Source organism: Eleutherodactylus coqui, chromosome 3 (assembly GCF_035609145.1).
Source record: "Eleutherodactylus coqui strain aEleCoq1 chromosome 3, aEleCoq1.hap1, whole genome shotgun sequence".
Lineage (NCBI taxonomy): Eukaryota > Metazoa > Chordata > Amphibia > Anura > Eleutherodactylidae > Eleutherodactylus > Eleutherodactylus coqui.
The window spans coordinates 91105352-91130621 of NC_089839.1; the positions used below are offsets into that span (position 1 = coordinate 91105352).

The window sequence follows — 25270 nt, forward strand, 5'->3', positions numbered from 1 at the left end:
GGCAAGTTACTGACTGTTTGCCATACGCCACCCTGTTCTACTGCTCCCATATTAGTCCATTTATCTTTTTCTTCTTTGCTGGCTTGTGACTGTCAATGTTCAAATTTTTATCAAAGTCCAAATCATAGTCTCTGACTTATGCGGTCAGTATCTTCTTTTCTTCTTTCTTCCACGGCTTAAGGACCACTGCTTTTGCTGTGAAGTCTGCGAGGGCGTTGCCTTTTGCTTCTGCAGTGTTGGCTTTAGTATGAGCTTTCACCTTTAGGATTGCTACTTTGTCTGGTAGGAGTAGGGCTTTCATAAGGTTCTGCACTGCTACACCATTCTCAATGGGTTGTCCTACAGAAGTTTAAAAATGTCTGGCCTTCCATATTGGGCCGTAACCATGATCTATGCCGAATACATATCAGGAGTCAGTGTAAATGGTTACCTTCTGTCACTCTACACGCCTCAGTGAGGGCCTTCAGTTCCGCTTCTTGTGCTGAGACATGCGGAGGCATTCTGCTTTTAGAGATCTTGTTGTGTGAACACTGCATATCTGGTGTGGAGTTGTCAATCACCCTGGTACCATCTAAAAAAAAAAAACAACTCAAAATATGTATTAACAAGGGGTTTCAGTAACTCTTTAAAACTTAAACTTTCTTGTTGCATCAATGTTAGACAATCATGCTGATATTCTATTCCAAATAGATCACGTTCTTATTTGCAAAATTTTTTTAAAAATAGCTGATCTGTAATACCTAGATCACCTATGCCTCCCCCTCCCCCATTAGATCACCTATGTCTCCCCCTCCCCCATTTGATCACCTATGTCTCCCCCTCCCCCATTTGAACCAGGATACTCGATTGGAAGAAGAGTAGCCGGGTTCACCATTGAAAAGAAATATTAAGGGGGGGGCATGAGCAAAGCACATTGCAACCTTATCTGATGAGCTAGAGACAGATGTTTAGGTTGTACTTGAGTGAGTATACTCTGGATGTCATGAGGGGTGAGAACCACTAGGGGGGGGTAGTTCAGGACCAACTCAGAAGACTTATCAACCATTACTTGTACTGCTGCCACCGCACAGACACAGGAGGGGGCTCCTCGGGCTACCGGATCCAATCTCATGAAGTAATACCCAAGTGACCGTGGACGTCCTCTATGTTTTTGCGTCAATACTGCTGTCGCATGAAAGGCCAGGGACGGCAGTATGAGACAAGTCCCAAAAAGGTGCGAAGCTTTGGCAGCAGAAGAAGATACAGAAATGGCTTGAACTGCAGCCCTGCGTCGTTCTGTGAGATGTCTGCCTTCTTGAGATAGACAACAACCTTTTGTTTACAAAGCTGTAATTTTTCCTTTTTAAGCCTTGCAGCCATTTTATGCTAAAAAAAAATTTTTTTTTAGAAGAGAAATGGATGCAGATTGACATGTTTCAGATCCTCAGCACAAAGCGGAAGGTCATTAACATACTGCAACAGCACAGTCCCCTCAGGCGGAGTCCAAGCCTGCAGGACAGACTGGAATGCCTGGTTGTACATGTTTGGAGAATTCTGCGCACCCTTGGTGCCAGAACTTGTCCAAGCATTTTTTTTTTAATTTTTTAATTTTTTTTTTTAGCTTTACATAAATGCCCTTTTGTCTGAAAAAGGGCCGGAGATTCAGACTGTCTCCACTCTGGCTTATTATCTATGACCTTAGGGATTTCAATAGACCTTCTACAAAGGCCATACTAAGTACATGTTTACCCATCTCTTCTATGCCCCTATATCCCAGATCTGACAAACGTTGTTGAAGGGGGGCATAGAATTGTTTTACACTTTCTTCCTTCTCTTTGTGTGATATTAGAAAGAGACAAGGAGGATTCTCTCAATTTTTTTTTCTTTTTCCCCAATGTTTCACACAAATCAAAAATATTTTACCACTTCTCAATTCTCTATGTTTAATTTTATCCCAATGTGTGCCACAATAGTTTTTCACATAATAATTTTAGATTATAGTTCCCACTGCCTTCCTTGTTTTACATCTGCTTCTATATCACCCTCCGCTCCCTGCATCTCTTTCTTGTCCTCATGCTTTCACTCACTAGCCTAGGATCTAGTGAGCATAGGCATAACCGGTTTGCACCGAGGAGCTCCGCAAGCAGGGCAGCTCTCTCTCCAATCCGGGTTCTGTTGTCCACAATGCCAGCAGGTCCATCCCTCCAGTCCAATGTTTGACCTTGGAGTGGATGACTTGGCATAGGGTGGGGGAGGAGACAGTTGGAATTGAGATGAAGGAGGGGGTGAAGATGGAAGAGGGAACTGACTCGACAATGAGAGAACATCTTTGAATTCTTTTCTCATTTCATTTTCAGCTACTGAACAGTATATATAACATACTTCCTGTGTAGCCAAATATAACCAATTCTTAATTCACATTTCTTTGCAAAGACAAGTAGGTCTTCTAAAGCCCAGTACCCCCCACCCTTTGAAATTTATCTTATCTTCTATAGAACACAGAAACTTGTCCAGACAGATAGCAAAGCTGTATAACAGGTTCCACTGCCTGTGACCATCTTCTATTGTGTGTAAATAACCTGGGCTGTCTATTTAAGATTAACCCAGAATGTAATACACTTGCCCCCACCTTACAAAACTGCAAATTCACACTCACTAAGGGTTTTTTTTCATTAACTCATACACAGACTGATAAGTATATAAGTATATATGTGAAGTAGATACTGGGATTGTATTTACTGTACACCAGACTTCCAATAATGAGCGAATTATGTATAGATAAGAAAAACTCTTAGTACCGCGGTTTTTACACAATTCGCTCAGAATAGGCTACCCAATGACAAACACAATACAACTTATGCCCATTTCTACCCACATACTGATATTCACCACACTGCGACCACTCAGCGGCCAATATATTATAGGGGGCTTTATTCCACCCTGGCATAATTAACAATTCATCGGACACTTCTTTGTCCTTAGCTACCGACATTTTCGTACTATTGCGGATTTTCTTAAAAGGCGACATTTTCACACTATGCCAGATTATCACAAGAAATTCTTCAACTATCAGTTTATCAAAATTTTCCTTTAAAACAAACTAGTGTATTACTCTCTGCGTAATCCGGTTCACAGCGCCATTAATATATATTGCTGCAAGGAGCAAGACTTAGTTCAAATTACGTTTTAAAGAGAATAAGACACTATAAAAGGATCATACTGTAGTGGCCAAGGAGGAGTTGATTGGGACCCTAACAAGTGGGATGGGGACCAATATTCATTTGCCAATTTTTTTAGCTGTGTTCCACACCTTATCCTCTTTACCAGCAGTATTGCCCATGGCTGGCGGTTTATGTACACCAAGAGGCTTATTGTTTTTATTCTTTCACACACATAAAACAATTGTTTGTTTCACTATTTTCTGTGCAGTCTTTTATACCTTATCCTCTTTACCAGCAGTATGGCCAATGGCTGGCGGCTTATGTATACCAAGAGGCTTATTATTTTTATTATTATTTTCTTTATACACTCTTCAAATAAAATACTGTTGTCAATTGAAAATGAATTACACTTTAAATAGAACTTTTGTTATTAATTTGACTAAAGTACTTATCAGGTGTTTCAAGTACACAATTATCTCATATTAATATCTTAATTCAATAATATTCAAATTAACACAACTCAATATTTTTGAATTCCACATATTCCACGAATCTGTATATACATATATACACTGTGGTAATCCTGGGCTATTATCTCACACAACTAGTCTCAGGAATAAAATTAGATGCCCCTCCTTTGGTCACTCCATTTGTTCAAGTGAGAGACTTAACATGGAGTCTAAGAGTGACCTTCACTCTATACATTACCACAATATACATATATATACACCAACATCCACTTAAAATGGAGACACACTTCTCACCTAGGCTGGACTGTGTGGAGGGTGGAGCAAGACCTGTTCCTATTGTTCTTCCCTCCCATCTCCTTACATCATCTAGCTCCACCCCCTGTGGTCTGGCTCAGCGTTTGGTCATTTTTGCTTCATTTCGTTTCTGGTTACCGGACAGTATACACCATATAACACAGTCTAACTCTCATACAGGTCCTTCCATTTATACACACACATAAAGACAAAAACATTTGCATGTCAGTTACTACTTTTTAAGTGTCAGTACTTCCTCACTTGTCTAAAAGTGTCGGTACTTCCCAACCCTGCTTATTTCCCCCCGTCTCAACTTCTTCTCTTATACCTATAAGAGGCTCCCATCAGGGATTTTATCCCCTGAAAATTTTAGGCTTCCCTGGTACAATTTATACCATGCCTTCCTGAGATCGGCAAGAGGGTTTAATATTCTGTACTTCCTCACCCTGCATATTTTACCTCGTCTCTACTACTTCTCTTATGTTTATAAGAGGATCCCATCAGGGGTTTTATCCCCTGAATACTTTAGGCTTCCCTGGTATAACTTATACCATGCCTTCCAGAGATTGGCAATAGGGTATCATATTCTGTACACTGACCATGCAAAGTAACAAATAAAGACAATAACAGTTAAACACCCGCACAGCATATTCAGCCCACCATATGGATTCTTAAAAGCTTGAAGATTTATAAGAGGCATGCACTTCTTACCCCTCGGACAGGAAAGGAGCAGCCAGGAAGCACGGATAGATTGTGGCAAGATAAAACCTTACCTTACTGCGCAGTTTTTGTCAATCCGTGGTTCCGAGTGGCTCCTTATCCCATCTGGGTCCGGGGGGGTTCGAGGTGTAGGTGGTCCTCTTGTTCCATCAAGCCCCGCATTCGGGCGCCAATTAATGTTAGGGATAAATCCATGTTACGTTAATATGCTGTGGGGCTCCAAATCAGAGGTGGTTATGGCGGCCACCGTGAGAAAGCAATAGACACAGGCATCACGGTCGTGTCTTAGAGCAATCTGAGTTTATTGTGTACATTGCCTTATTCGTATACAAAAATAAGTAGGCGTATCCAAGTGTCGTCCGAATCAAAGGCTAGTGTTACAGAGGTTGAACTGCTATACAAAGGTCGACCTGCTTTACTCGTTAAACATAGACTTCTTGTCTGGTGTCTTGATCCCAATCTACATTTCAATCATATGCCCTACCTAGACAGCAGTTAAAAACAAAGCATTCCACACAACATTTTGATCAGTGTAATGAGATAAACAAGATCTTGGAGACATGATGGACATTTAAGATTACACCTCTACTTAATGTAATTAAGTACTAACCTAAATGTACAAGCATTTAATGTATACAATTCAGGCCTAAAAGCCTCCGGAAACGTATATCACAGATGGATGAAATGTATACATATATAAGTTTTCATGTTCATAACCCTCACACATGGGTTAAATTGTATAATTATAAAATTGTATAATTCTAATGTTACTCAATAGACATATAGTCGAGAGCCTGTTCATTCAGATGGAATGGTGTGCTGCAGGCACATTGGAAAAGTGGATCATACAGATGGGAACCGTTGACAAGTTCAAAAGTCTTGCCGTGTTCAGGCAGATCATTGATGGAGTAGAATTCATTCACAGTAATAATCTAATCCACAGAGACTTGAAAGTAAGTTATCATTCTCAACTTTTGTTTCCCACCCTTGAGTTTAACGCACTATTTGTAATGCATTCCTGTTATCTGTACCACTTTAAAAGGGGTATTTCCATCTAATGACCCTTTTACACGGGCCAACAGTCACTTAAATGACTGCAGAAGTGCTGATGTAACCACTAAGGTCATCATCGCTCGTTCAGAGTGTTTGGACTGAAAGATTTCTCGCTGGGTTCTCTCGGGCTTCTCGCTCAGTGCTTCACCTTCTATGTGACAAGAAGCCAATCAGCAATAACCAACTGCGAACGAACAGCGAGCGTTGTTTTGTTTTTTTTCCCCCCGCATTTACACTGAACGATTATCGCTCAAATTCATTCATTTGAACAAATTTTGAGCGATTATTGTTAAGTGTAAATGGGCCATAAGACATTTATGGCATAGTCACAGAATATGCCGGAATTGTCCTAACCACCTTAACAGACATTTTAAAATTGGAAAGCCCTCCCGAAAATGTCACCTTTTTTATTGTACATGTTGAATTTCTATCTCATGTAAATATATTTGCTGCTGAACTCTGTCGCCTTAAGTGCATTTTTAACCCCTTTGTAACATAACTAATTTTAGTCTTAGGCTGTATTTTTTACAGAAAGTATTCATACTCATGTTTTGTGCAATTATGAGATGCACAAAATTTGCGCATGAGAAGAACCCATTATTTTTAATGTATTCATGTGAATGAGCAATTTTTCGCTCCATACAGAATGCAAGATTGAAAAATTGCAGCATATCCTATTTTTTGGTGATTCTGTTGTGAGAGTTCCCCATTATTTCCTATGGGAGCATCAAAAAATTGCAATGCACTTGCCTGCCCTGCGGTTTTCCTGGTAGTGTGATGTGTTATTTTCCATTTCAACTACTGGAGAATCATCATTCCTCTGTTACCCTGCTAAGGAGGGGCACTGGAGTGGTGCTAACTAGAGATGAGTGAACGTACTCGCTAAGGGCAATACTCGAGCGAGTATTGCCTTTTGCGAGTACCTGCCCGCTCATCTCAAAAGATTCGGGTGCCGGCGGGGGGCTCTCTCCCCCCCGCTCCCCACTGCTCACTCCCGCAACTCACCGCTCACCCCCGCCGGCACCCAAATCTTTTGAGACGAGCGGGCAGGTACTCGCAAAAGGCAATACTCGTTTGAGTATTTGCCCTTAGCGACTACGCTCACTCATCTCTAGTGCTAACCTCTCTGCTGGTCTCCCTACCTTCTGAAGACAAAGTGAATAATCCCAATTTTGATAGCCTCTCTGGTTATTCCAGTCCTCTCATTCCGTTTATTAATTTAGTTGCCCTTCTTTGAACCCCCTCAAGCACTGCAACATCTTTCCCGAGCACCATTGTCCAGAACTGTACACAGTATTCCACGTATGGTCTGACAAGTGCCTTATATAGTGGAAGAAAAATGTTCTCTTCCCTCGCCCCTATACCTCTTTTAAGGCACCCCAAAACTTTATTTGACTTTGCAGCAGCTGACTGGCATTGATTGCTCCAGGTAAGTCTACAGTCAACTAGTACCCCACAGTCTTTTTTTCATATCACTTTCCATATTCCCTAGCAGTACCCCATTTACTGTATATTGCTGACATCTGTTTCTCCTGCTCATGTGCATAACCTTACATTTATTGATGTTGAGCTTCATATGCCATTTTCAACCCAAGCCTCCCAGTTTATCTAGGTCCATTTGCAGCCATATATTGTCCTCCGTTGTATTATTTATCTTGTCTAATTTCGTATCGGCTGCAAATATTGATATTTTACTGTGCAGTCCTTCTATCAGGTCATTGATAAATATATTATACAGAATGGGGCCTAAAACTGAACCTGGCACCCCACTAGCAACGGTGTACAATCAGAATACGAATCGTTTATTACCACCCTCTGCTTTCTATCTCTAAGCCAGTTCTTTACCCAGATACACACGTTTTCGGCCAGACCAAGCTGTCTTATTTTATATATTAAAGGGGTTGTCCCGAGCCAAAACCGCAAAATTTTAAATCTGCACATTCCCCCAGTCACCCCCTGGCATAAAGCAGCCCTTTAAACCGTTTAAAAACCGCTTCCTACTTACTGTTGAGATGAAATAATAACTTATAAAGTTCAGCAGCTAAGATGGCGCCTGTGTTGTCCCGTCCCACGGTGCATCGTGCTTCCAGGAGGCCTTCATGCGCTCCAGCAGCAGCGGCGTTCTGGCTCTGCCCCCTTGTGCGCGTCATCGCGTAGCTCCGCCCCCGTCACATGTGCCGATTCCAGCCAATCAGGAGGCTGGAATCGGCACATGTGACGGGGCGGAGCTACGCAATGACGCGTACAAGGGGGCGGAACCAGAATGCCGTCTCGTGCCGGAGCGAAGAGATGGCAAAAGACCCTTCTGCGCAAGCGCGTCTAATCAGGAGATTAGACGCTGAAATTAGACGGCACCATGGAGACGGGGACGCTAGCAACGGAACAGGTAAGTGAATAACTTCTGTATGGCTCATAATTAATGCACAATGTACATTACAAAGTGCATTAATATGGCCATACAGAAGTGTATACCCCCACTTGCTTTCACGGGACAACCCCTTTAAGCTTTTATGCATTATGGTGTCAGATGCTTTAGAAAAATCCAGATATACAAGATCAACATATTCTCCCAGGTCCAGCCTAGTGCTTACTACTTTGTAGAAGCTGATCAAGTTGGTTTGACATGATCGACCCCTCATGAACCCATGCTGATGAGGAGTTATACTGTTGTTCTCCTTGAGGTATTCCAGGATGGTATCTCAGAGAAACCCCTCGAATATTTTTTCAATTCTTGAAGTAAGACTTACCAGGCTGTCTTCTTGACCCCGTTTTGTATAATAAAACTACATTGTCAATGCCCCAATCCAGTGGTACAACCCCGGTCTCCATAGAGTCCCTAAATATAAGAAATAGTGGCCTGTCTATCACGTCACTTAGTTTCCTTAGAACCCTTGGGTGTATTCAACTTGTCAATTTTAATCTTTTTTAGCAGACTCTGCACTTCCTCCTGCGTTAGACGGGTGACATCTAGTGAAGGGGTGGGGGGGTGTTCACCTTTACCCCTGCATCTCAGGTGACATTTCTTTAACTTTTGTGAATACACTTGAGAAAAGACTATTTAAAAGATTTGCCTTCCCCCTATCATCTTCTATGATTTCTCCTGCATTATTTGTTAAAGAGCCAGTACTTTCACTTCAAATTGTTTTGCCGTTTTTAAAATTGAGAAATAGTTTAGGGTTATTTTTGCTCTCTTTGGCAATCAGTCTTTCTGCCTCCTCCTTTGCAGTTTTTATCTTTTCCCTACTTATTTTTTTTCCCTGAATTTTTTTAGCGCTTCTTCGCTGCCTTCTTGTTTTAGTAATTTAAACGCTTTATTTTTTTCCACTTATTTTCCCCCTTACAGTCTTGTTGAGCCACATCGGTTTCCTTCTATTTGAAGTTCTTTTATTTTTGAACGGTACGAATTGATCACATGAAGTATTTAGGATGTTTTTAAACTTCTCCCATTTGTCGTCTGTACTGTTCTTTTTGAGGACATTATCCCATTTAATGTTGCCAAGATTAATTGTGAGCTGTTCAAATTTTGCTTTGCTAAAGTTTTTATTTTTTGTCACTCTCTGTTTAGATTTCCTATTGAATGACAACTGGAAATTAATTATATTGTGGTCACTATTTTCCAAGTGTCCCTCAACCTGCACCCCCGTGATTCTGTCCAGTTTGTTAGTTAATAATAAGTCCAGAATTGCCCTGCCTCTAGTTGGCTCCCAGACAAGTTGGGTAAGGTAGTTACCCCCACCCCTCCCCAGGTCCTGAGTTTAAACACTCCTCCAGCCTTCTAGCTATCTTCTGCCCTAGCACTGCTTTAGCCCAGTTCTCCAGGAACCCAAATCCTTTCTTCCTACACCAGCTCTAGAGCCACTTGTTTACCTCCTAAATCTCCCGCTGCCTTTCTAGTGTGGCTCGTAGTACAGGTAGTATTTCTGAGAAAACTACCTTGGAAGTCCTAGCCCTAAGCTTAGAACCTAGTTTCCTGAAATTACTTTTAAGTGTCCTCCATCGACCTCTGACTTTGTCATTGGTGCCAATGTGCCCCATGACCGCTGGATCCACACCAACCCCTCCCAGTAATCTGTCAACCCAATCCACAATGTGTCGAACTTGAGCTCTAGGGAGGCGACACACCATTCGTCGATCCCGGTCTTTGTGGCAGATTGCCCTGTCTGTCCCCCTAATAATTTAGTCTCCCACCACTTGGACCTGTCTAGTCTGCCCTGGGTTCCTACTCAGCTTCTTACTGGAGCAGTCATCCCCCTGGCAGTCAGAGGGCATGTTATGCTGCAGCAGTGCTAATACTGTAATGGCATCCCCCTCATCTGCCAACTTTTCAAACTTGTTGGGGTTTGCCAGTTCAAGACTAGTCTACTTGGTTCTCTTACCTCTACCCCTCTTTCTAACTGTCATCCAGCTAGCTGCCTGCTCGTCCTGCTCTTCCATTCTACAATTCGCCCCCACATCTGCCCCAGCGAGCGTCTGCTCAGTGAGCAGCAAACTCCTTTCCATATTTGGTCAGTGGAGCTCAGTGTTGCGATCCAATCATTTAGATCCAGGATCTGGGCTACCAAATGCGCAACATGCTTACATCTTGCGTAGCGGTATGCACCCTCGATCGACTATTCAGGGACTTCATACATGGCACAAGATGTACACAGGACGGCATTGCCAAGCATGGAGCACATTCTAATGGGGATCTACAAGTTAACGTAAAAAGAAATGAAAATGAAATAGATCACACGCCTCACGTGCCTCCGCCCGTTGTCACCTCCTCACGTGCCCCCGCCCGTTGTCGCCTCCTCACGTGCCCTTCGCCCGTTGTCGCCTCCTCACGTGCCCTTTGCCCGTTGTCGCCTCTTCACGTGCCCTTCGCCCGTTGTCGCCTCCTCACGTGCCCTTCGCCCGTTGTCGCCTCCTCACGTGCCCTTCGCTCGTTGTCGCCTCCTCACGTGCCCTCGCCCCTTGTCGCCTCCTCACGTGCCCTTCGCCGTTGTCGCCTCCTCACGTGCCCCCGCCCGTTGTCCCCTCCTCACGTGCCCCCGCCCGTTGTTGCCTCCTCACGTGCCCCCGCCTATTGTCGCCTCCTCACGTGCCCCCGCCCATTGTCGCCTCCTCACGTGCCTCTATGTAAGGCTGCGTCATGGTCTTCTACATACTTTCACAGAGTACTACCAGGTGCACACTTATGCATCCTCTGATGCTCAGTGGCTTTAGGAAGGGTATAGCTGGTAAGAGAAGCAAACACTTTTTCCTTCCAGTGTCCACCTCCTAGTGGTAGCAGTTATACCCATGGACTTGTATCCCCACAATAAATGAGACGAGAAACAGATTTTATGGTAAGTAACAAAAGTCCTGTTGTCTCACCCTCCCTCTCTTCTCTGCACCACTGACTAAAAAAGTGACAACTGTATATTCTGTATTCTAGACCCAAGAATCTTGGCTTTTAATTGACACCGAAAGCATGTTGGTAGCACTGATGGAACTGAAGCTATGGCCATTTAAAATTAAATTAATTCTGTTCATTCAAAACTGTAATGTCCTTTTTTTTACTCATCGAACAGAGCTCATCCTAAACTGTAGGGAGGTTAATAGGTAGGGGCTTCACCTTTTGGGACCCACCACTTTTGGGACAGCAGTGAATTCCATAACTCACTTAGGTTTTAATGCACAGACACATGCAGGTACAGCCGCTTCTCCATCTTGGTTTGAGTGGTACCAGTGGCCTCTAATGATTGCTTTGAATCAATGAACAGGGGTCAATAGATGAGAATGTGGGACCCCCACCAATCACAGATTTATTTCCTTTAGGGTTCGTTCACATCACCATTATTCAATTCTGTTGTGCATTTCCATCAGAAGAGATGCAAAATGAAAAAAAAAACTATTCTGTTTTAAGTCCTATAATTTAAAATGGGATTTTCTGATCTTCAATTATATTCAGCTCAATTCCTTTCCTTTTGATTTCCATTTTTTGGTGCAAACAGTAGTGCAGCAGTCTGCGCTATTATTTCCTTTAAAAATAATGCCAAAAAAAGATGCATTTCATTTCCGTTCAGTTGTTTTTGATGTCTTTTTAACAGATTCATTTTTAAATGGGCACATGCAGAAAGTTAAAAAGACTAAGAGAAAATAGGATGTAAGCCGAAACAAACTGCTAAAACTTTTTTTTTTTTTAAAGAGATCCATCTATGGGATCCGTTAACAGAAACTATGGGTTTTGTTTGTTTCTCTTTGAATTTAATTCTAACAAATGCATTTAAAAAAAAGAGATTCATTCAAAACAGAAATCCTTACCATCATCTGACCATGCCATGGGATCTGAATATGGTTCTGGATGTCTTACTATAGGCACCCTTCGAGCCAATGCATGACATCTCCTTGCACCTTCTTTCTTGGTGTCTCTCTCCTTCCGTTCTCCATTTCTGCTGCGATTAAGCCCTAAAGGGCCAGGCTAATTTGGAATTTTCACTTCACATTTTTCCTGCACTAGTAATCTCCCTCTCCATTTTAGATAGCTGGATGATTTGTTTTATTTATCTTTTTCTGGTCTTTAGACTCTATTTTTGCTTTGTATAGTGAAAATAGGAAAAAAGTTTTAAAAAGATGATCCCCTCCCCAAAGGCTGACTTTTCAAACTCGATCATTAGTTTCAGGTCTCATGTCCACGGGGAAAATTAGGCCCGCTACGGATTCTCCATGTAGAATCCGTAGCGGGTCCCTCCTGCCCCGCGGACATGAGGCACAAAAATAAGGATTAACTCACCTCTCGCCCACTCCGGATCTTCCCTTCGCCGCAGCTTCATCTTCTCTCCGTCGCGGCCGGATCTTCTTTCTTCGGCCCGGCGGATGCGCAGGGCACGTTGGTTGCGTGCCCCGCGCATGCGCCGGCCCGAAGAAAAAAGATCCGGCCGCGACGGAGAGAAGAGGAAGCCGCGGTGAAGGGAAGATCCGGAGCAGGTGAGTAAATTCCGATTTTGGTCTCACGCGGATCCGGACGGCTTCCATAGGCTTCAATAGAAGCCTGCGGGAGCCATCCCCACGGGAGACCCGCACGAAAATGGAGCATGATCCAGATTTTTTCATTTTCCATTTTTTTTAAATTCACTTTTATTGACCATCCGCGGGTATTTATCTACCCGCGGGTGGTCAATGCATCCCTATGGGATGCGGATCCGCGGGCAGGAGAAGAGTTAAAATCCGCTGCGGATTTTAATTCTTCTTTTGCCCGTGGACATGAGGCCCCAAGAAAAGTTTCAGTGATAAGAACCAGCGCTCACATTAGTTGTATCAAAATACCTGAAAACAAACTAACAGTATACAATCTTTTTTTTTCTTCATCCTAGCATTTTATACTTTTGTAAATAATTGTACTTGTGTTTTTTTACAGCCAGCAAATATATTGCTTACAGAAAACATGATTGTAAAAATAGCAGATTTTGGACTGGTGACACCAGTAAGTGGAAAAGACCAAGAAGAATCCCTTTTGCGAACTGTTGGACGGGGAACTGAGAGTTATATGGCACCAGAACAGGTGACTTGTATATGAATGGATATATTTCCTCTGACGACTAGGTGGCACAATCATTTACCTATATCAATAGTCGTGCTTGCATCTTCCTTGGAGAGAAATGCTTCTGTTGCCAAGATGATAATAATAATCTTTTTAGAGTGCCAACATATTCCGCAGCGCTAACAAGACAGTGGGAACAGAAACGAAAACATGGTTACACACAGTAATCAATTGATGGAAACAGTAGGGATGAGGGTCCTGCTCCAAAGAGCTTACATACTACAAGTAATGGGGTGATACAGATCATTTTAGACGCCATGTCTTGTGTGATGTGTATGCCATACAAATGACTGACTATGGGGACTGAGAAATGTCTGGGTTCTGAGCAAAAAGTCACTGAGGTTGCTACATCATCTGACCTTGTTTATTTTCCAGAGTAACCATAAAACTACATTATGGAATGGCATAACTAGTAATTGCCTAAAGTAATATTATTCTAGTTGCTCTCTTTAGCCAAATAGCAATTAATAATAAGCTGCAAAGCTGGTGAGTCTTTCTAAATCCCTTTAGAACAGGCAGTTTCCTTTCAGTAGTAGGGCTCATGCCCACGGCTGTGACTGACTCCGCCTGTGGAATATGGCAGCGGAGTCCGTCACGGCATTCCCCCAAGGACCTCATACTCACCTCCTGGATCTGCTGTGCGCGTCCCACCTGACGTGCCAATGCGCATGCGCAGTACAGAGCATGATGCGGCCTGCGGTGAGTGGGGTCGTGTATTCACGCAATACTTACTCCGTACTGACAGCGGAAGTATAGCGTGACGACTGGCTTCCATTGATGGAAACCGGACGCGCATATTCCTGCGGCAAATAGGATATGCCACAGTTTATTCTGCGCTACGGAATTCCGTGGTCAAATTCCGCAGCATGAACATTTAGCTATTAGGTTTGATTCGCTGCGGATTTTGCCGCAAAATCCGGCCATGGGCATTCACCCTTAATGTGGGGAAATTAATGTGTTTTTTGTCTTTGAATGTAAGCATTCAACTCCCAAGACAAAAACATATATTAAGGCACATTTTTAATGTGTTTTTTTATATTATGTTATAGACTAACACCCCAATATTCTGAAGAGTTGCACAGAAGCCATACAGTATGCACACATAAAATACAGTTTCGACCATACAATTGTAGACATTCAACAGAATACGGTATACACAGCATATAGGACATTACTGTGTTACTACCCTGTACCTTATCAATGCTCCAAAAATGTTGTTTTCTTTGCAGGAAAATGCATCTTACGAAAATGAAGTTGATATCTTCCCATTAGGACTGATACTGATTGAACTTTTCTGGAAGTTGGATGATAAATACAAAGCAAGTTTTGTAAGTTTACGTTTTTCGCCTCCATTTTTCGGGGGAGGGGTGGGGGGCTGTTTTACAGCCTGTCCTGAACATAAAGAAATGAGTGAGGGCTTCAGAGATAATCATTCATATTGTAGTACTATAGTAATAAGCATGAAAGATATTTTCAATCAGCTGTTTTTAGCAGCTGTAGAAGCCTACAGTTCATATCAATGGGAATGGAGAAACCTCTGATCTCGGTAGTTTAAAGGAAACCTGCAGTGGGTTCAGGCTGACCAAACCACGGGCAACATGAACCCGGGACAGGTATTCTACTACCCCTATGTATGTGTGCTGTAGTCGTGGAGGCAGGCTGCACCGGCCACTCTCTACCTGCAGCATTTTGAATGACCGCTCTCTCCCCTTTTGTGAATAGAGTTAGAGCTGTCAATCAACATGCTGGGGGTGGGGAGAAGGCGACGCAACCCACTTCTTTGACTCGGAGCTCTATTCTGAGTCTAACTTCTAAGTGTGTTTATTCTGAAACTGCTGCCTATGGTTCATTAAGTTATAAAATAGGTTGGCTACCAAGAGGTTGATTGTTGGTTTAATTTATAATGGTTTTTTTCTTATCCGTGTCATTGGGGAACATGACCTTGGGTATAGTTACTGCCACTAGGGGGCAGACGCTAAGCCAAGAAAAAGTTAGTCCTTCCTACCAGCTATACCCTTCCTGCAGGCATTGAGCTAAATCAATTTCAGCTTAGTAGCTGTAGGAGACAGATAAATCTGCTTGCAAGTTTCCTTTGCTTTTGTTTTTTTCCCTTTAGGTAGCAATCAGGGTTGAGCTAACTTCCAGCAGGAAGGGAGAATAGTGCTGTATCACACACACTGTCACTCCCTCCTCCAAGAAAATGAAGCGGAACAGAACAGCGTTAACTGCTCTATATCCCGCCAGGCATGGAGTCATCTTCATTCCTGCCTGCTCCCCATCACGAGTGCAGCATCTTGTCTCTGCAGTCAGTAACATTCACTTGGCTAGAGCCAAGGGTTAACGCCGTTTATCACAAAAATTTTCTGAGGAGTCAATATGTGCTACAGAGAACCCATTACTCAGCCACCACTAGGTGTCTGAACCACAGTGGGCATTTTCGTTTTCTTAGGTGCCTACATCACACCATACAGATCACACAACAGTTCCCATGGTATCTCTAACTGTGGTTAGGATGGGCTCCACACTTCATATATTGTCTTTCTATGGCTCTATAAGTCTCTCAGTATCTCAAATGGCACTAACTTTCTTTGCTTAGTGTCGCCTCCTAGTGGCAGGAGCTATACCCAGGGTCTTGCTGTATCCCCAATGAATATGACAAGAAATATATTTTATGGTAAGCAATAAAAATCCTGTCGGAGTGTTAATTGTTATGAATTAAAGATCATTGGTTTCCTCTGCGTAAAGTTTGAGATATAAATAAAACTTTTATTTTTGTGTTTAGGAATGGGAGAGACTGAGAAATGCTGAATTGCCACCAAAATTTATACAGCAGTATCCCTCTGAGGTCTGCTAAGTTCATTGTATTAGTGCCGTCTTTTATCAATGTTGTGGGAACTAAGCAAGTAAAGTGTAATGTAGTATTCGCTATATGAAATGCTTTTTATTATTAAATCTCCCATCCATTTCACAGTGAGACTGTTAGTCGCCCTCTTTTTTTATATCTATATGTTCTTGCCGAATGAGTCATATTTATTTAATTTGAGACTATTAGAGGAATTGCTCTGGGAATCCAGTTTCTGTACCTTGGCCTGCAGTGTCACGTTTTTCGTGCGGAATTGTATCAAATTCTGCAGCAGGTTTTGGACTGCAGATTTTGATGCGGATCTGCACTAAAAACCATGTCAAAATCTGTGCCATTTGATACAGATTTTTACATGTTTTTTTGCTATGGATCCGCAGCAGTTTTCACCCTCCCAATTGAAGGGATTAAGTCTGCTTTGGATCCGCTGAAAATTCAGCAACAAAATTCATACTAATTTTCGCTGCTTAATTCTGCAACATGTGAACGTACCCATGAGATGTATTTTGTCTTAAAATACATTTTAGTTTCAAAAGATTTTATTAGGTTTTCACAATATTTTAAAACTTTATGCAACATTGTTCCCCACGCAGGGGGCATGTATAGATAGCTTTTATTTTTCCATCATAGAACAAGTATAACAAAAGATATTGAAACTATAAATGTAGTAAAAGTATTGTTCCACACACTGTTTAGAGCCTCTGCTTGATAGCCTGTATTAATGTGATCTTATTCTTTCCATCTCCTCCCTTTGTGGGCATGTGTTGTTTTATGTCTTTCGTTGTTGTTTGTTTTATTTTAAGCTTTGTGTTTCTGTTGGCATACATGCATACATACACATATGTACACATATATACCTGCAAACACGTACACATACACATTTCTTAATTTATATATATATTTTTTTTATTGTTTGTTTGTTTTCTCCCCAGTTTGTGCATTTTGCTGGTGTTTCTTCTCCCCTTGGTGTTTCATGCACTAAGCAGCCTATTTAGGCCTGGAATGTCTAGGAATTCCGCCCAAGGTTTCCATGTCTTGAGAAATAGGTCCATACTGTCATCTCTCATGGCCGACAGTTTTTCATAAAGCATCATTCTAGATACCCTAGCTTTGATTGGATCCAGGGCGAGGGTGGGTGATAGCCACTGCGACGCTATGTATATTTTGGTCGCCATACAAATCTGTTGTGACAATTTATGTTGTTGATTGTTGTACCCTAGAGGTTTGTCGGCCAGGAGACAGACAGATGGTGAGAGGGGGAAGGCCCCTTTCAAGACTCTTGATATCAGTTTAGTTACTTCTCTCCATAGTTTGGCGACCAAGGGGCAGGTCCACCATGTATGCGCTATTGTTCCCAGACTGTCACATCCTCTGAAGCAGTTTGGGGAGGTGGTTGGGGAGTATTTGTGGATTGTTGTAGGGACTAGATGCGTTCTGTGCAGGATTTTTACTGCCGATTCAGCAAGGGTTACTTGGTGGCTTCCTTTTGCAATGAATGTGCAACAGTGGTGCCAGCGAGGTATGGACAGGGAGATACCTAGGTCTGATTCCCATCTTTGCATGAATGGTAGTTTAGCTTCTGCGAGGGGTTTATTCATGCTGGAGTAGAGCGAGGAAATTATGCCTGGTTGAAGTGGGGACCGGAGGCACATTCTTTCGAGCGGTGTGAGGGTAGTCTGAGGACTGGTTGTGCTTAGTAAGGAGCGTATAAAGCTGTGTATTTGTTGCATCTCGAGCCATAGGTCTTTTGGGACTGAGTATTTTTCAACCAATTGATGCAGGGAGAGAATTTTGTTTTGAGATGTGAAGTGGTGAAGGAGTGTGATATGGTTGGATCGCCACCATTTAAAGTTCTTTTCCTGGAGACTTAGTGAGAATGCATGGTTGGGAATCACTGGTGTCAGCGGTGATATAGGGGACATCAAATTGTGTTTGAACCTATTTTTCCTCCATATCAGGAATTGGTGGTGTGTTAGTGGGGCTATATGTGATATAGTTACAGGTTTCCATTTTCTGTCCCAGAAGATGGTTCTCAGGTCTAGCGGTCTGATGAGAGCTGCCTCTATGTCCACCCATAAGGGTTTCTTGGAGCCCGCCAGCATGGAGGGGATTTGCGTTAGTTGGGCTGCTAGATAGTATTTCTTTAAATTAGGTACCGATAGTCCTCCTATTCTCTTGTGGTAGTGCATTACTTTCTTTTTGATTCTAGGTTTTTTGTTTCCCCAAATGAATTGGAATATGGCACTTTGCATATCCTTTAAATCTTTTGAGGGGATATTTATAGAAAGGCACCTAAATGGATATAGAAGGCGTGGTAGTATATTCATCTTTACCGAATTAATGCGGCCTATCCATGGGATAGTAGGTTGGCTCCATTTCTTCAGGTCTGCTTTTAGGGTGGTAAATAGGGGAGGGTAGTTCCATTTATATAATGCGTCTATATTTGAAGTTAATTTAACACCTAAGTAAGTAATGTAGTGTGGGCTTGCCTTGAATCCAAAGTTTAGTTCTATGAGTTTCTGGAGGTGTGTAGGGGTGTTGTGGAATAGAGCTTCTGTTTTGTCCATATTGTCTACCAGCCCTGAGACTTCTGCAAAGGAGTCCAGGGTTTTTATCAGGTTTGGTAGTGAGGTGAGTGGTTTGGTTAGAGTAAGCAAAATATCATCTGCAAAGAGAGTGATTTTATATTCTTTATCTCCTGCCTTCACCCCAGATATATTTGTGTTCTCTCTAATCAGCTGAGCTAGGGGCTCCATTGCCATTGCGAAGAGGGCTGGTGATAATGGGCAGCCCTGTCTCGTTCCTCTCTGTACCTCTATTTTGTTTAGTGTGGACGAGGGCAGTTTTAATTCAGCTGAGGGAGTCGAGTAGAGGGTATGAAGTGCTGTAATGAAGTTCCCCTTTATCCCTGCTTTCTCCAGAACTGCAAATAGGTAATCCCACGAGAGGCTATCAAAGGCCTTTTCAATGTCTAGGGCCAGGGTTACTTGTGGGGTTTTATGTGACTTTGAGATGTGTATTAAGTTAAGAACTTTTCTAATGTTATCTGGTGCCTGTCGGGACGGTATAAAGCCTACTTGGTCTTTTTTAATTAAAGCGGGGAGGAAGGAGTTCAATCGTTTGGCTAGTATGCTGGTTAAAATTTTGTAGTCTAAATTTAATAGAGATATGGGCCTGTAGTTCTTAGTGGAGGTATGATCCTTATTGGGCTTAGGAATAACCGTTATATGCGCTTTTAGAAATTCCTCCGGAGTTGACTCTCCTAGTATGATATTATTGTAGAAGCGTGTTAACGGGAGGGAGAGGGTGGTGATGAATTTTTTATAGTATAAGGCCGTTAGGCCGTCCGGGCCCGGCGCTTTCCCTGGTTTTAGGGTCTTGATGGTCTCTTCTACTTCTTCCACCGTGATATGTTGATTGAGGTGGTCATTCTGGTGTTCTGAGATCTGTGGGAGTTGTATGTTTTCTAGGTATTTCTGGGGGGCGGAGGGGGATTTCTGGGGCTTGTATTTATATAATTTATTATAGAAGTCGGAGAATGTGCGTGCAATTTTGTCGGGGTTTGAAGTGCAGGTCCCGCTTTCTGTTCTAATAGAATGTACTATGTTAATTTTTTCTTTTGCTCTGAGGCGGGCTGCCAATAGTCTATCTGGTTTATTAGCTAGCTTGAAGTAGGTTGCTTGTGTCCAGTGAAGGGCTTTTTCTGCCTGGGATGTGTATAATAGGTTTATTTGAAGTTTTGTGTCTCTTATATTTTTGGTTAAGGCTATAATGGGGCGCTGTTGGTTGGCTATTTCAAGTAGTGTGAGTCGTCTCTCCAGGGCTTGTAGGGCCTGCGATTTTTCTTTCCTTTTGATGGAAGCTATTTTGGATATTTGGCCTCGCATGCTGTCACATCCAGGGGTTTCACCTTGTTGTCAATGGGGCCGGCGACAGTAGCACCAGCCCCATTGAACACATACAGAGAAGATCGTGCTCCTCTGCCATAGCTGTGACAGCTACGGCAGGGGATTCCTTCATCCCCGTGGGAACGAAGGAATATCCCCACCACAGCTGTCACAGCTGTGGCAAAGGAGCGCGATGCTATCCCATTGAAAGCAATGGGATGAAGGCAAGCCCTGCTGCGATGATTTTCAGGGAAGGGGCTTGAAATATAAGCCCTTCCATTAAAATCATCCCTAGCTGTAGAAAAAAAAATAAACTCCCCTAGAATCGCTGTCCGGCTCTTCTCCCTGTCCCTGGCAGTCGTCTTCTGTATTCTGGTGGTCGGGGATTGAAAAATCCCCGCCTCCAGAATGCGCTGCCTCTGATTGGCTGAGACCTGTGACCAATCAGAGGCAGCGCTCAGCGGTCATTCAATGTATTCAATCCCAGGACACCAGAATACAAAAGAAGACTGAGGGGGATGGGGAGAAGAGCTGGACAGCGATTCTAGGCGATTTAATATTTTTTTCTTTTTCTACAGCTAGGGATGATTTTCAGGGAAGGGCTTGATATATCAAGCCCTTCCCCAAAAATCATCGCTGCAGGGCTTGCCTTCATCCCACTGCTTTCAATGAGGCGGCAGCAGCGCCGGCCCCATTGAAAGCAATGGGATAGGAGGATGAAGGAATCCCCTGCCATAGCTGTCACAGCTGTGGCAGAGGAGCGCGATCTTCTCTGTATGTTTTCAAAGGGGCTGGTGCTGCAACATTAGTCCAGTGGGATTGTATTCAGTCAGTAAAAAATATGGACTAAATATGGATAGAAAATACACAAGTAATACGCCAGGTTAAATGGGTCCTTTTGTGGACTTGAACTTTGGACCTGTAATAATCATATCTAAGTATATCGAAGTTCCAAAAAAATCTAACACTTTAAGGCCTAATTCCCACGGGCGGTTTTCAATCCGCGGCGTTGTCCTGCAGCTATTAGGTTCTATTGAACCTAATAGCGCAATGCTCACAGTGCAGAATTCCACTGTGGAATTCCACACTGTGAAAGCGCCCGCAATCACCAGCGGCATGTTCTAATTGCCGCGGGCGTACGCGCGGACGGCTTCCATTGCAGTCAATGGAAGTCGTCTGTCACACTATCTTCCGCTGTAGCACAGCGGAAGATAGCGTGAAAACACTTGCCCGCTCACCGCTGGGCCGCGTCATAGGACGCGGCCGGCGCGTCACACGCTCTACTGCGCCTGCGCGTCATGCGGGACGTCGGGCGGCGGATCCGGAGGTAAGTATGGGGTCTCTCTGGGGGCGCTGTGACGGACTCCGCTGCACTAGGCCTTAAAGGGGTTGTCCCGCGCCGAAACGGGTTTTTTTTTTTTTCAACCCCCCCCCCCCCCCCCCCGTTCGGCGCGAGACAACCCCGATGCAGGGAAGTAAAGAAAGTTTACCGGAGCGCTTACCTTAATCCCCGCGCTCCGGTGACTTCAATACTTACCGCTGAAGATGGCCGCCGGGAACCTCTGTCTTCGTGGACCGCAGCTCTTCTGTGCGGTCCACTGCCGATTCCAGCCTCCTGATTGGCTGGAATCGGCACGTGACGGGGCGGAGCTACACGGAGCCGCTCTCTGGCACGAGCGGCTCCATAGAAGACTGCTGAAGACCCGGACTGCGCAAGCGCGGCTAATTTGGCCATCGGAGGCCAAAAATTAGTCGGCACCATGGAGACGAGGACGCCAGCAACGGAGCAGGTAAGTAAAAAACTTTTTATAACTTCTGTATGGCTCATAATTAATGCACAATGTATATTACAAAGTGCATTATTATGGCCATACAGAAGTGTATAGACCCACTTGCTGCCTCGGGACAACCCCTTTAATGTACACTAAATTTTATAGTTGAATTCCATGTAAATATCTTATTTAATGGCAAGGCAATTTCTTTTAATGTTTTTTCTAATTTAAGGAATCAATGATCAAGCTGATGTTGTCAAAGGACCCTAAGAAAAGACCAAAAGCCTCCTACCTGAAGACCTTTTTTGGAGAAGAGATAATTTACCAATCGAAAACTCGATGATAGGCCACGTTCAGTGCCAAATGGTTCAGTGGGACAAAGTGAAATGTTGACCTGCACTGGAGAACTTATAACTACAATCTTCATTCAGAATAATGTGCAACCTGTCATCCTTTTACTAACTCACAGGAGTCATTTCTGCATCCATCATATTGTAACACCAGCAAAAACAGAATACATGTATAATTTCTTCATATATACTACAGTTAAAGGAGTCTTCCAGGCAGCGCCCGCTGTCTGTGCCGGGATACACCGGGTCAGAGCAGAAGCCGCTTCTCTGACCCTTGTGTAGTGGCAGTCATTTGTAATTGCAGGCACAACTCCCATTAATTTCAATGAAACCCCAGCCTGCAATTGGGAGCGCCAACCCGGTGTATTCCAGCACTGACAGTGGGTGCTGCACGGAAACCTTCTTTAATAGAAAAGCTTAGCCACTGCCATGCAATTGTAGTTAATGGGCCTCTCCTGAAATTTGCATTGATTTCCTATCTTTGGGGTAGACCATCATTGTGTGAACTGTGGAGTCTAACCCCCCACATCATCACAACCAGCAGAATAAGGGGACCAAGGCTTCTGCTGCGAAACAACAGTCCTTTTCCCGTTGCTTCAGTCTTCAGCTCAACCATATTCATGTACAGCTGTTAAGTGGTGTCTTCATTCCGCTGAGCCAAAGGATAGGTCATCAGTGAAAACACACTTTTTTCAGTGTTTTTAAACACTGAGGGTATGATCACATGGTGGAATTTGTCACTGAATTTTCAACCGTGAATTGTGCCTGAAAAAACACGTACAAATCTGCAGCTTTTTGCCACGATTTTTGGTGTGGATCTGCACACAGAATTTTGCCCTATTAATGGACAAAATCCACGCGCGGATTACCGATGCAGAAAATCACATTAAGACCTCAAATCACATTAAGGCCTCAGTCACACGGACGCATCGGCACCCGTACACCGGCGCCGATGCGCCTGTGTGACTGACACCAGCAGACGGCCATCTCTCTGCAGCGCCGGAGGAAAGAACATGTGACCGGCTTCATTGCCGGTCATGTGTTCTTTCCACCGGCGCTGCAGAGAGACGGCCGTCTTTAGGTACGTCCGTCTCCTTCCTGCAGTCACACCGGCGCATAGGCGCCGGTGTACAGGTGCCGATGCGTCCGTGTGACTGAGGCCTAAGGCATCAAGAAGTAACATCACTTCTTGGTGCAGAAATGAGATTTTCCACTTCCGAATTCCTCACGCAGACACTGTGGCATAAAGCTGTGTATTTTGACGCATTTTTTTCAGTCACAATTTGCCGGGGAAAATCCTTCGGCAGATTCCGCCATGTGAAGATCCTTGAGGGTATGTTCACACAGTGCAAATCACCATGGAAAAATTCCACGTAAATTTCGTCTTTAAACGCTGCATTTAAATCCACGTCTTTTTGGCACAGACTTTCACGGAAATCCATATGTGGAATTTTCCCTGTCAATGGGCAAAATCCACGTGCAGAATTATGATGTGAAGAATCTCGTTTCTGAATGTCTCCACATCAAGAAGTGACATGGCACTTCTTTTTAGTTTCTGTGTCGTTTCCACTTTGAAATTCTGCATGTAGATTTTGCCCATTGACAGGACAAATTCTGCATGCGGATCCGCATGGAAAAAAAACACGTCTAAAAGACATGGATTTTGACGTAGATTTTAGAGGTGGAATTCACGTGGAATTTTTTCACAGTGAATTCCGCCATGTAAACATACCCTTATACAAAGACACATTTTGGATTGTGGTGCTTTTACTTCAATATAGATTTTAATGTACCATAATCTGGCCGCATTGTTTTTGGCCAATTTAAAAAAAAAAATTAGTTTTTTCAGGAAAATGCTGAATGTGACTTCTCCTAAGGCTGTATTGACATCACATTTAAGCCCTACATTTGTTGTTTCCATAAGGCCGCCTTCACACTAACGTGAAAATTGCATTGTGCGCACAAATCTCTCATAAATATGAAACCCGTGCTTTTGAATGGGTTCATATGCATTAGCAATGTTTTCCCGCATGTAATGCAATGCGGGAAACACATCGCAGCATGTCCTGTCTTTCTGCGAGATCACCCCTTGGCTTTGCCGGCTCTATTGAAAGCAATGGGAGAACTCTGCAAACTTTTGCTGCGGCTGTGATAGCCGCAGTGGGGGATTGCTTTCATCCCCGCAGTGATGCGAGGCTGTTTTCACATGAAAATTTCTCGCAGCCACGGGGCATTTACATGGTGGCAAGTGAGAAATCGGGCCGTGAATCACAGTCCGATATCACGCTTGTCAGTGTGAAGGAGCTCTTAGGCTCCATTTACCTGACTGAGGCCAGAAGAGTGTCTCTTTGGTCTCTGCCAGCCCAGTATATGTAGATATACCGCTTTGTTCTGTCTACATTCAGAGTAAACAGGCAGTTCTTCATAGATGAATGACTGCCTGCTTGCATAGGTTAACAGCGACTTGTTTATTCGGTGGGCTAGCTTCTCCTGTCGGGTCCCGTGTTTAAAGGGAATGACAGTTGTCTCTTTTGAGTGATTACTCAGACAACTGTTGGCCTGTGTAAAGCCAGGCTTAGGCTAACTTCACACGGCGAGCGTGATATTGTGCTCACCATCCATGTGAAATCCCCATGCAAGGTATTTTCATGGGAAAACAACCTCGTATCACTTCAGGGTTGCAGGGATCATCCGGGGCGGCTGTCATGGCCGTTGCAGAGGATGGCAGAGTTTCTCCAATGCTTTCAATGGGGCTGGCACTGTTGCCGCCACCCCTTATTGAAAACAATGTGTGATGTGAGAACAAGCAGCAAGATAGAACATGCCACGATTTGTTTCCCGTATCGCATCGCGGTGCCATGCAGGAAAAAAATCACTCATGTATATGACCCCATTCAAAAAAATGGGGTTCAGATTTGTGCGTATCGCAACGCACAAATCTTGCGCGATTTTCTCAGCCATGTGAAGCCAGCCTAACTCCTCATTTTATGCAGATTAATTGTGTATGTAAAATCTATATTTTTTTAATTCTGAAAATCATTATTGGGTAGAATTCCTAAACTTCCTATGAATTTGTTGCTTTAATATGACATATCTTTTTAAGGCTGTGTCTCCTAATGCACATTTATCGCTGTCCATAGAATAGCGGACAAATATCTGATTG

At 43.4% G+C, this 25270-nt stretch overlaps 1 protein-coding gene across 1 annotated transcript in view; it reads left to right on the forward strand.

The window, feature by feature from the left end:
* LOC136620850 (interferon-induced, double-stranded RNA-activated protein kinase-like) overlaps positions 1-22998 on the forward strand; it is a 55186-nt gene extending 32188 nt beyond the window's left edge. The window contains exons 14-18 of the mRNA XM_066595874.1: positions 5403-5577; positions 13056-13199; positions 14468-14566; positions 16021-16083; positions 21990-22998. Coding sequence (XP_066451971.1) covers positions 5403-5577; positions 13056-13199; positions 14468-14566; positions 16021-16083; positions 21990-22100 — 592 coding nt within the window. The 3' untranslated portion in view covers positions 22101-22998. The remainder of the gene's footprint in view (positions 1-5402; positions 5578-13055; positions 13200-14467; positions 14567-16020; positions 16084-21989) is intronic.
* Positions 22999-25270: the final 2272 nt, after the last annotated feature.